At 39.8% G+C, this 12,487-nt stretch overlaps 1 protein-coding gene across 6 annotated transcripts in view; it reads left to right on the top strand.

The window, feature by feature from the left end:
* Positions 1-12,487, top strand: part of HECTD4 (HECT domain E3 ubiquitin protein ligase 4) — a 171,220-nt gene that overhangs the window by 66,445 nt on the left and 92,288 nt on the right. For all 6 annotated transcript variants that reach the window (XM_073222475.1, XM_073222473.1, XM_073222472.1 and 3 more), the window contains exons 8-9: positions 6,872-7,064; positions 10,658-10,816. In XM_073222475.1, the coding sequence (XP_073078576.1) occupies positions 6,872-7,064; positions 10,658-10,816 (352 nt within the window). The remainder of the gene's footprint in view (positions 1-6,871; positions 7,065-10,657; positions 10,817-12,487) is intronic.

Genomic DNA, 12,487 nt, shown 5'->3' with positions numbered 1-12,487 from the left:
CCCCCCTGCAGGCCCTGGCAACCACCAATCTACTCTCTGTTTCTATAAGTTTGACTTTTTTTTCTTCCACATATAAGTGAGATCATGCAGGCTTTGTTTTTCTGTCTGACATATTTCACTTAGCGTAATGCTCTCAAGACCTGCCCCTCCAGATGGTCATGCATGGCAGGATTCCCTTTTTATGGCCGAACACTGAAATGCTTCAGTTTGCTGATTCATGATAATTTTGGATTCTAAACAGTACAAATATTTGCCACATATATGTAGCTAAGCATAATTATTGGAAGGAATTAGATTTGCTGTGAATTATTATCTCACCAAGATACTTGGAAGTACTGATAAGTTTCTCTCCAAAATTAGTAATAGCTGTATTTAATGTTTTAAAAATATTTTTTTAAATAGATACAGGTTTCCCCACTATCTGAAAGTAGAATGTTTCTACAAAACCTTTTGTAAGCTAAAATGGCTTGAAGTGAAGAAGCAATTACCACTAATTTATATGGAAAATGTGTCTCCAGACCCAAAAAATAACCTCTGAGGCTTTTAGGACACAACCTTAGGACACATCTTGCTAATGGATGCACAGAATAAATCGAGATAAAGCCCAGATGCTCACACACACAACTCAGAGCTCTGGTGGCTTGATGTTCAGGTGCTGTGCAGTTTGTGGGGGAAGGAGCGTGGTAGGGCCACTTTCCCTGCTTGGGGCTGGCACTGCCTCTGTAAAGGCTCACTGAAAAACTAACAAAAACAACTGAACACAATTTTCACTTTTTGCCTTTTTTTGGTAAAAGTGAAAATCTTCTTGGGATTTCTTCAGTTAGCAACACAGATACTAATGGCAGGCCTTTTGTTAAAGTGAAATAGCATAACATGATCTTTGAGGAAGTGGAGATGACTGTAATGTTTTCATATAGCAACAAAACTCAGATGGTACCACCTACCTTGCCTCTTGGTCCAGTTTCCCTCCCTAGAGGCAAGTAATGTTAGCATTTTCTTCAGGGTCTTCCCAGAAATAATATGAACACATACAAACTTGCATGTGTGTTTTTGTTTTTGTTTTTACATGAAAGGTGGTTTATTACGCACATTCTTCTGTACCTTGCAAGTAGAGTGACGAGAGGACAAGTGATGGGGGTCCAGTTGGAGAGGCAGCAGGGCCATTTCTTGTGGGGCCTTGCAAGGTGTTTGGATTTCTTCTAGGTGACATGGAAGGATGCTCTTGGAGAGCTTTGGGCAGGGTCTGGTTTTAAAAGTTCACTGTAGCTTTTTGGTCAAGAGTAGACTAGAGCAAGATTTAAAGATTCTCAACGAGACTAAACAACTATAGAAGAGAGCATATATTAGTTTTATAATCAGAAAAAATAATAATCAGAAAAAAAACTCGAGCCTTGAACACCACGAGTGTTCTTTCATTGCATCATTTTTCATGAACAATTCAATTTGGTTTACAAAATAGGCCTGTTAGTGCCTAGGATTGAGGGAAAACTAAAGGACAGGAGGATGGCTAAAATGAATAGGTCATCAGAGAGGAGGATCCAACTAGCTATGCTTGTCTCAAAAGATGATTTCTCATTAACTCAGAATGGAGTTAGGTAACTAATTGTTAGGTAACGTAGACTATGGAAATATAGTGAGGGACATAATGTAAAGACATGGAATGTAGAGAATGCCTAACTATAACTATTAATACAAAACATCCTCTAACATTTGGATTACAGAATTTTTGTGACTTTAGGGTATTTCAGTTATAGACTGCTGTTCAACAAACCACCCTAAAACTAAGTGACTTCAAGCAACAATGGTTTCTAGGTAGACTGAGCTCAGCTGGGTGTTTCTTTCTCCCATGGTGAAACTGAGGTCACAGCACAGCTTTGCAATTGGGAGCTTGGCTGGGGCTGTAACGTTTACGATGGGCTCATCCTTCAGAATCTCTCTCTCCACTTGACCTCAGTAGTCTGGGCTGAACTTCTTGATAGCATAGAAGCTGGCTTTCGGTGGGAGCTTTTCAAGAGGACATGTGTTTATCAAGCCTCTGCTTGCATCATGCTTTCTGATGCCCAAATAAGGACATTAATGTCAGGATGCTTCATTCCCTGAGGCCTCCAATCGGGTCCACCACTTGCAGTCATAGGCCTTTTGAAGCTCCAGATCACTGGAACTTCCTGTCTTTAAGACTGCAGAATAGCTGAGGTGTGGATTCTTCCTGCCTGATTTGGTTACATCTACACTAGGCACATCTCTGCTTGAGAATCTTTGATAACTTTTTTTTTACCTTCTGAGAGGACTTCTTTTACATTTCCACTTCTGTTTGGTTCTGAGAGGTTCTTCCTACCTGCAGCACTGAGCTGTCTATAGACTACTGTCCTTTAGATAGATTCAGTGACAATTTTATTGCTATTTTGTCATTTTTGTGTGCCTGCCTAAAGATATGGACACATGAGGTCCCTTTCCCTCTTTCTCCCTGTGGGTTCATTATTTTCTTTAAGTTATGATCCGATGGCTGAGATGCCCTTCATTCACTACTATTGATCTAGTACCTACTATGTTGCCTTGTCTGGGTAGCAGGGTAACACCTTTGTTTTCAAGGAGCTTATATGAGAGTGTGGGGAGTTAGACAATAAGAAAGTAAACAACAAGAACAAAATAATTCCAGCTAGTGGTGAATGCTGGAAGAAAATAAAGAGGGTAATGTGATGGAGTGTGAGTCAGGTGGAGGTGGGGAGCCACTTCAGTTTGGCAGGTAGATGGGCCTTTCTAAGGAAGGGCATTTGAGGTGAGACCTGAGTGACAGGCAGCAACCATCCATCCTGACAGATAGGGTGGCCAGTCATCCCAGTTTGCCTGGGACTGAGAGAGTTCTTGGGCCATGGGCCTTTAGGCCCTAAAACCAGAACAGTCCTGGGCAAACAAGAACAGTTGTTTAAAATCCAGGAAAAGGCCCATGTTTTCCTCCGTCTGCTACTTCTATAGCTTTTCTTCTTCCTTCCTAATTACAACCCTTAAGTAGAATTCGTGCCTCATATTGAAATTGCCGAGTATCATAATTCTTCCAAATGGTAAAGATACCTCAAGACAAATGCTGGGCATAGAAGCCACAGGGTGTAAATCTGCAAACAAGTAAAAAGCTAACCTTTTCAAACAATATTGCTTCTCTCTCACTTACCAACTTTACATTTCCCTGTATGACCCCGGAAGATGACTGGTTAGCCAGAGACGGGTAAGATTCCTCAAGGGAGGAACAACCTAAGACAGGCACAGTCGCAGGGGGGCCATCAGGTGAGAAATTGGGGATCAACAGAGGTGAGGCTTAGAACCTCACCCCCACTGTTTTGAGAGAAATCTTCTGCATCCGTGGATGTTTTGTTGCCCTTGTCTAGCTTGGATTAATACTTAGTCTATAGGCACACAGCTGATCATCTACATTTGCCCTCTTACAGCACTAAACTATGTTTTCTACCTTTATCTTGCATCTACCTACCACTTCAGCATTTTATTTTAAAAAAATAATAATAATAATAAGCGAGAAATGTGGGATCCACATATAAATCAAGTATAAAAATCAAATGAATATTCATATTTGACCTGATTGTTTATAGTTCATAATACGTGATCAAAACCGAAAGTTTCTGTGATGACTGCCCTTGTACTGTTCACCATGTAAGAACTTATTCACTATGTAAGAATTTGTTCACCATGTAAGAACTTGTTCATTATGCTTCAGAAGATCAGAGACCCATGAGAATTAGGCTTGGGGTTGATTAATGATTGTGCATTGAGTCCTCTATACAGAATTTTATTGTTGTTAACAACCATTTGATCAATAAATATGAGAGATGCCCTCTCAAAAAAAAAAAAATCCAGGAAGAGGGAACAGCTGTATCACAATCTAGAGTTAGTAGGGAGCTGGGTGTTTTGGAGGAATGACAGGAGGCCAGCGTGGCTGAAAGTGTGGTGGCAAAGGGTGAGCTGAGGCAGATGGCTGGCAGGTCAGTGGATGACGGACCGCGTGGGCCTTACCAGTAGTTTGGGTTCTATTATAAGAGTGTTGGAGAGCCACTGCAGGCTTTCAAAACAGGGAAGGACACAGGCTGATTTGCATTTACAAATGGTGATTGGCTGGTGTGTGGAGAGGAAAGTGTGGGGTCACCATGGTGGAAACAGAGCCAAATAGAGAGGCTGGTTCCCTCAGCAGGCCTGAGGGGATGGGGACTTGTGCCAGGGAGGGAGCCCTGAGGGAGCATCTTGTCGCTGCTCCGTACTGCTTCTTCCCCTTCCCAGGCTCTTTCCCTCCCTCCTTTCTAAATCAGTAGCTTTTTAATGCTGAAGAGCTTTGCTAACTAGAAGCTCCTAGATTGACTACTTGTGCACCAAAACCTCAGCCCTCGGTGCTCCCCTGGGTGCTTGATCAGGTTCACTTTTCAATATTTTCAAAGTACGTGAACACATTGTACAGTTTTTTGTTTTTTTTTTTAAGTTACCCGTTGATTTTCTCATAGGGCTAGATTGAGTAATGCTTTTGAATGCCAGGCTTAGAGTGATTGATTTTTATGTTGGATGCCTCTGAAGGATTATATTTAGAGTTGTGCAACATAAATAGAGCTGTGCTTGGTAAAAGTTAATTCAGCAGGAGGGTGGGGGTAAAGCAATGTGGTAAGATGTGGATGTGTTAAATTTTGAGCATCAGGCTATTCAAGTAGAAATGTGGCGAGTAGGAGGCAGGCAGAAAAGTGGGGCTGGATCTCAGCAAAGATGGGTCTGTGACAGAAATGTGGGAGCTGCTGGAGTCAGGTGGGATTGGGTCTGGGGGAGAGCAGTGATTTGTTTATTCAGCAGGGCATCAACTATTGCATGCCTGCTAAGTGCTGGGAGTGTTATAGTGAACAAGGCAGACAGGACCCCTGCTCTCCAGGAGCTGGCATTCGGTTGGGGTGGGGCCAGTAGAAAGGCACACAATAAATGAGTTACAGAGTAAGACCATTTCAGGGAGTGGTAATTCCTGTGTAGATAATGAAAGAGGGTGGTGGGCTTTGGTTTTGGGGTGCTGGAGATTCTTTAGATTGGTAATTAGGGGGTGACATTCTGCCTGAGACCTGAATGATGGGAAAGGCCAGGCCATGGGAAGATCTCAGGACAGAAGGTTCCAGGCCAAGGTCTCAGAACCAGAGGTTAGCTCTAATCCTAGGCAAGCGCCCATTTAAGCAGGTGGAGATGTGAAACCACCAAAGAAGAGAGAGAGCAAGGAAGGCAGGGACTGTGTTGGCTTTGCTCCCTTGCAGAGTCCCTTGCACAAAGGTAAGTGTTCATGTTAAAAAGAAGCAAACCAGGATTGTGTCCTACCACAAAGACTGAGGAAGGAGGACCCCAGGAAGCTGACAGCTGTAGCACAACCTACACAGAAGTCAAGGAAAAGGTCGATGGTTTTGGCTTTAGGGTACTCAGGGGTCAGTAAGAATTGTCTGCTCATTAGAGGGTGCTGAGTTCAGAGATTCAACTGCACGTGGTTAAGAAGCAGGGGCAAGAACTAAGAGACAGCATTTTTGGACTCTCTAAGAAACCCTTTCCGTTATCATTTGTGAATATGTCAAAGTCACCCACCCCTGGGACCTGCTGGTTGTGCTCCTGAATTTGCTTGCTTTCTCTTGCCTCTTCCCTGTTACAACCTTTTGCTTTGGACTCCTTGACTTGTTATTTTCTTCTGTAAGCTTTGCCACTCTGCATTCCTAGAACCTCTTATCTCTATACCCAACAGCTGCAGGCCAGTCCTGTCCACCTTCACTGGTGGCGCCAGTTACTGAGACTCCAGCAGAGCCAAGAGCCTGGTCTGGAAGGAGACAGTGTGGGCTGCAGGGGCTGCAGGACATATATTTGAATCACTTGACAGTGAATCCAGGTGGAGAAAAAGGGATGGTATTTCAATGGATCGCCAAGGTTTTGTTTAAGCTCGGAGACCTTTGAATGCTTGAAATCAAGGAGAAGGCAGGCAGTACAGAGGGAGACAGTGATGAAGGGAAGAAGGGAGTTAATTAAGTGATCTGTTCAAGAGGAGGCAGTTTGGAAGTGTTAACTTTAAATACCTTGGGGTAAAGTGCTTCTTCCTCTGAATTAAGCAGAAAGGGAGAATCCATGCAGCTGGGGGCAAAGGTTCTTTAGTGGAAGATGAGTGGAGTAGCCTATAGTGGGTCTGGGTCTTTTTAGCAATAACAAAAGCCAGGTGGTCTGCTGAAAGTTAAACTCAAAATTGGTGAAGGAGTTTTGGAATCACTACTCCTGAGGTTTTGCTGGAGGGTAATCAAGTGCTGAAGGAAGAACTGGCACTGGCCAGGATGCAGTGGAAGCTGACATGTATTTTTAGCAGGCAGTCTGCTTTCTCCACGAGTGCTGTGCCAGTACCCGAGCAGCTGGGGCTAACGTTAACTGCTGTTAATACAGTGCTTGGAGTTTAGCCACTAATTATATTTCAAGAAGACATTATCCTTATAGTTGTACTTAATAGTAAATCAAAAACTGATTGATTTGTTTTCCTCTTGTCTAACTTGTACCTGTCAGAAGCCTGTGATTAGTGAGAGCAGCCTGTGGAATTCAATGTAAGAAATTTTAATCAACAACCTGTTGGAGAAGCTATTACACTGGGCTCATTACTTTTAGAATCTGGGCTAGTGTGAAGAATGGAAGCTCTCGAACTTAGCATAGCCGTTCTTTTGTTCCCTGTAGTTTCTGTCGAGAAGTTAAATTTTGAGGTATACATGTAGTCAGGTGCAGTTTTTGGAAATTGAGCAACCAGATCACAGTAATGCAATTCTCAAGTAGAAATTTGCTAACTAAATGGAAACAGATATCACTTAAGGACCTCTTTGTCTTTAAATACTAGGTTGAAAATGGTGTATTTGTAGTGAATCCACTTCAGGAACGCACAATTCTGATGAGAAAAGAGGGCGAGTCTGCAAAAAGCATTAATGAGATGCTTCTGAGCAGACTGTCACGCTACCGAGCATCCCCATCTGCAACGCTGGCTGCCCTTACTGGTTCCACCATCTCCAACACACTGAAAGAGGACCAAGCAGGTATGCTGTCCTTCACTCAATGTATCTGTATACCTTCTATAGCTCTGTTCAGCTACATTTTTTTTAAAGACAATTTTCAGAGCAGTTTAGGTTCATAGCAAAATTGAGAGGAAGGCACTGAAATTTCCCATATACCTCCTGCTCCCACACATGCAGAGCTGCCCTCATTTTCAACGCCCCCCACCAGAGTGGGACATTTGTACTGTGCCCATAAATGACAGAGAACTTAATAAATGGTGAGTGTTCTGACTGCTCCATCAACCAGCCATACCCCCATCTCTCTCCCTCCTTGGCGCTCCCTATTTCCCAAGAGACAACAATATTGAAATTAGGCCAATTAATAACTCTGCAATGGCCACTAAGTGTTCAAGTGAAAAGAAGAACCTCCATCTCTCACTTTAAATCAAAAGCTACAAATGATTAAGGTTAGTGAGGAAGGCATGTCAAAAGCCAAGAAAGGCTGAAAGCCAGGCCTCTTGAGCAAACAGCCAAGTTGTGAATGCAAAAGAAAAGTTCTTGAAGGAAATTCATAGTGCTACTCTAGTGACCACACAAATGATAAGAAAGCAAACTAGCCTTATTGCTGATATGGAGGAAGTTTTAGTGGTCTGGAGAAAAGATCAAATCAGCTTCCCTAAGCCAAAGCCTAATCTAGAGCAAGACCCTAACCTGCTTCAATTCTGTGAAGGCTGAGAGAGGTGAGGAAGCTACAGAAGAAAAGTTTGAAGCTAGTAGAGGCTGGTCCATGAGGTTTAAGGAAAGATATTACCTCCATAACTTAGAAGTACAAGGTGAAAGAGCAAGTTACCCAAAGGTCTAGGTTAAGACCATTAATGAAGGTGGCTACACTAAACAACAGATTTTCAATGTAGATAAAATGGCCTTCTATTAGAAAAAGATGCCACATAGGACTTTCATAGCTAGAGAGGAGAAGTCAATGCCTGGCTTCAAAGCTTCAAAGGGCAAGCTGACTCTTTTCTTGTGTCTAATGCAGCTGGTGACTTTAAATTGAAACCAGTGCTCATTGACCTTTCTGAAAATCCTGCAACCCTTAGGAATTATGCTAAATCTACTCTACCTGTGCTCTATAAATGAATCATAGCCTGGTTAACAGCATATCTGTTTATGACATGGTTTACTGAATATTATAAGCCCACTGTTGAATCTTACTGCTCAGAAACAAAGATTCCTTTCAAAATATTACTCTCATTGACAATATTCCTGGTCACTTGGGCTCTGATGAAGATGTACAATGAGATTCATGTTGTTTTCATGCCTGCTAAGACAATATCCATTCTGTAGCCCATGATTTAAGGAGTAATTTCAACTTCCAAATTTCATTACTTCAGAAATACATTTCATAAGGCTATAGCTGCCATATATAGTGATTCTTCTCATGAATCTGGGCAAAGTCAATTAAAAATGTGCTGAAAAGGATTCACCATTCTAGATGCCATTTAAGAACATTTATGATTCATTGGAAGAGGTCAAAATATCAATATTAACAGAAGTTTGGAAGAAATTGATTCCATCCCTCATGGATGACTTTGAGGGGTTCAAGACTTCAGTGGACAAAGTAACTGCAGATATGGTGGAAATAGCAAGAGAACTAGAATTAGAAGTGGAGCCTGAAGATGTGACTCAATTGCTGCAATCTTGTGACAAAACTTCAACTGAGGAGGAATTGCTTTTTATGAATGTGCAAAGAAAGTAGTTTCTTGAGATGGAATCTTCTCTTGGTGAAGATGCTTTGAAGATTGTTGAAATGACAACCAAGGATTTAGAATACGACAAACTTAGTTGATAAGGCAGCATTAGGGCTTGAGAGGATTGACTTCAATTTTGAAAGAAGCTCTGTGGATAAAATGCAATCAAACAACATCATACACTACAGAGGAATAACAAAAGGAAGAGTTAATCAATGGTGCAAACTTCATTGTTTTATTTTAAGAAATGGTCACAGCCACCCCATCCTTCAGCAGCCACCACCCTGATCAGTCACCAGCCATCAACACTGAGGCAAGGTCCTCCAACAGCCAAAACACCATGACTTACTGAAAGCTCAGATGATGGTTAGCATTTTTTAGTAATAAAATATTTTTTAGTTAAGGTATGTAAGTTGCTTTTTTAGACATCATGTTATTGCACACTTAATATAATACAGTATAATGGAAACATAACTTTTACCTATACTGGGAAACCAAAAAGCTTGTTTGACTCACTTTATTGTAATACTCACTTTATTATGGTGGTCTGTACCTGAACCCACGGGATCTCTGAGGTATGCCTGTACTGAAGGAATGTTTGTTGGATAAGAAAATATGGGCAAAATAGGAAAAGAGAATGCAGAAGGCAAGGATATATTTTGAATTCTGTGAAAATTGGCATCTATAGTCTACACATGTAATCTAGTACTTTTATATGCATTTTGTATATATTCATTTAACATGATGTTGCTACCTAAAAGTTCACCAGTTACAGGCTAAGTGAATTTTTGACAGTTAATTCAACATTCAGAGTGCCTAGAATTTTTTATTCTATGATAAACTAATACCTATTATCATGTTAATAAGAGTATGGCTGTTAAAAACATCTTGGTGAACATGTTGTGCTCACAAAGTTACTCATTTTTCAGCCATAGCCCCTTTAGGGTTTCTTATGTGTGGAAATTTATGCCCTGTAATTTATGTCCTGAATGAAGAATATACATGTTGGGGGCTTGGAGTTTAAAAAATGGAGAAGCATAGGCATTCAATGCAAATATCAGATAGATTATAAAGTCATCTTTAGATGGTTTAGATTAGAAAAATGAGAAAAGTGAAACCTAATCTAAGTAACAGTTATATTTTATACCTTGACAGTGTCCTAGGTACAGCACTCTGATTGACTTTCTATTGCCATCATCAATCCTCACTAGACTAATACACATAAAATCCTTAATTCACTCTGCCTTTTCAGATCTGCCAGTGACTAAGGGAGATTAAAGTACATTTTGTACCTCTTGATTAGGCACAAAAATTATCCTCTTAAGAACAGTTTAGGTCCCTGACTCTAAAAAAAAGAAAATATATGATGGGTTATCAGAAATCATGCAGGTAGAAAATTATTTTGTGATAGATACTGTGAAAGCTTTTATGAACTAGTTATAGGTTGAAATTTCTGACTGATTGCATGTTCAAAGCTGTAAATGTAATATCACAAGCCTGTTAAGAATTTTTTCTATATGAAATGAAAATATCTCTATTAGAGCACAGTTTCCTAAGGAAAACATGAACAGTAGAATTCTTCTTTTATTTTGAGATGTAGTCCATGTGAGGATTCATTCTCTTGAAAAAAATTTTAGAGACATATGGCATATTGAATGGTGAGAGCACCTTTGAGAAGTGTTCAAATTATGTAACTGGAGGCGTGGGTCAGGCTATGGAGTCAGAAGATTATTTTTCCCTAGTTTGTTACAGTCTCATTCTATTTTCCCAATCTGGGTATATCCTTCTTTAAATTTGGGGCCCCCTCATTATACTCTAATTTGTTTGGGTAATCAAATTAATCTGTGTGTCCAGTATTTCTACTCACCATTTTCATCTTTTCACCAGCAAATACTAGCTGTGGGCTACCTCTGAAAATGCTTCGGAAGACACCCATATATACCTGTGGCACCTACTTGGTGATGCTGGTCCCACCCCCTGGGGGGTCAGGCAGCTCTGCCACCCGCTCTCTTTTTGGTGGAACAAGTGGTTTGTCATCTTTAAAAAGTAAGTGGATTTTATTTGTGGTCCTTTTCCCAATTTGTCTCCAACATTGAAATATAAGGCTTTTCTGTTAATGATTTGAAATTTATTCTGTTGAACAGTTGTTTACAATGGCTCTTTGATAGCAATAAACAATACTTACAAAACAGCAATAGGCTAGGAGGAATTCTAAATATAATTTTTTTAGGTGATATAATAATACATTTCTGATAACCATCATCCTGTAAAATTTATAGAAATAATGAGTTCAGAAAAATTTTAGGGAATAAAATAATCTATTGCCGCACGATGACACAGCAAATGCTCTGCTCACTGTGATAGAATTCCAGAGTTTTTAAAATAAGTATGTGAAAGGTCTCCATTTTAGGACACATAAACAAAATGTTAAGTAAAAAATACATGATGCAAAGTAATTATGCAAAAATTCATAAATATTAAATGCACATACATTTTTATAAAAGAGGGAGACATAGTGATTAAAGCAGTATGGTTTTGGTTTCAGAGAGACAAATAGCTAATTGGAATAAATATAGAATCAAAACAGGTTCCTTTTGCATTGCCATTTTCTAGCTCTTATCTTAGGGACATCATTTAACCTTTCTGAGCCTCAGTTTTCCCACCTGTAAAAAATAAAAGGATAATTTTATCTCACATTATTTTTGGTGATCATATGCAATAACGTATATCAGTATTTCTAAAAAACAAAAACAAAAGTAATCAAAATGTTTCTTTAATATATGGTAACACTTTTGTGCATGCGTATTTTTTTCTCTGAGATTTGTTTAGGCATGCAAAATTAAAATGTTTTAAAGTCGGTTTGTTTTCATTTCCCAATATTTCATATTCTGTCCTCTTAAAATAATTTCCCTTAAGGATATTTCACATTTAGACTTTTATAAAGCATTTCTTACTTAAGCTGGAAGATATAAGTTTGACCTCAGAAGTTTAAGCAAAATCATTTATCTACTATCAGCTTAACCTTTAGGCCCAACAAGTAGTTGCATGTATTTGGGATTTAGATATTTATCACAATTCCAAACTCTTTTGCCTTTAGAATCAAATTGGTTGGACTTTTCTCAACAGTTTGTTTTTTCTAACAGTTCATGTGACCAGTATGTTCCCTTAAGCCCTTGGTAATGATGTAAGTTTAGTATTAGACTTTTTTTTTTTTATTAAGGTATCTTTGATATACACTCTTATGAAGGTTTCACAAGAAAAACAATGTGGTTATTACATTCACCCTTATTATTGAGTCCCCCCAATACCACATTGCAGTCACTGTCCATCAGTGTAGTAAGATGCCACAGATTACCTATTTGTCTTTCCTGTGGCCGCACACACACCACATGTACCAATCATGATAACCCACAATCGCCTTCTCCCTCCCTCCCCACCTGCCCTCCCTCAGCCCTCCCTTTTGGTAACCACTAGTCCCTTCTTGGAGTCTGTGAGTCTGCTGCTATTTTGTTCCTTCAGTTTTGCTTCATTGTTATACTGCACAAATGAGGGAAATCATTTGGTATTTGTTTTTGCCTGACTTATTTCACTAACCATAATAGCTCCATCCATGTTGCTGCAAATGGTAGGATTTGTTTTCTTTTTATGGCTGAATAATATCCCATTGTGCATATGTACCACATCTTCTTTATCCATTCATCTACTGATGGACACTTA

This window comes from Manis javanica, chromosome 15 (assembly GCF_040802235.1).
Source record: "Manis javanica isolate MJ-LG chromosome 15, MJ_LKY, whole genome shotgun sequence".
Taxonomy (NCBI): domain Eukaryota; kingdom Metazoa; phylum Chordata; class Mammalia; order Pholidota; family Manidae; genus Manis; species Manis javanica.
Note: the sequence above shows the minus strand (reverse complement) of the source record. Positions and strands in the feature narration are given on the sequence as shown.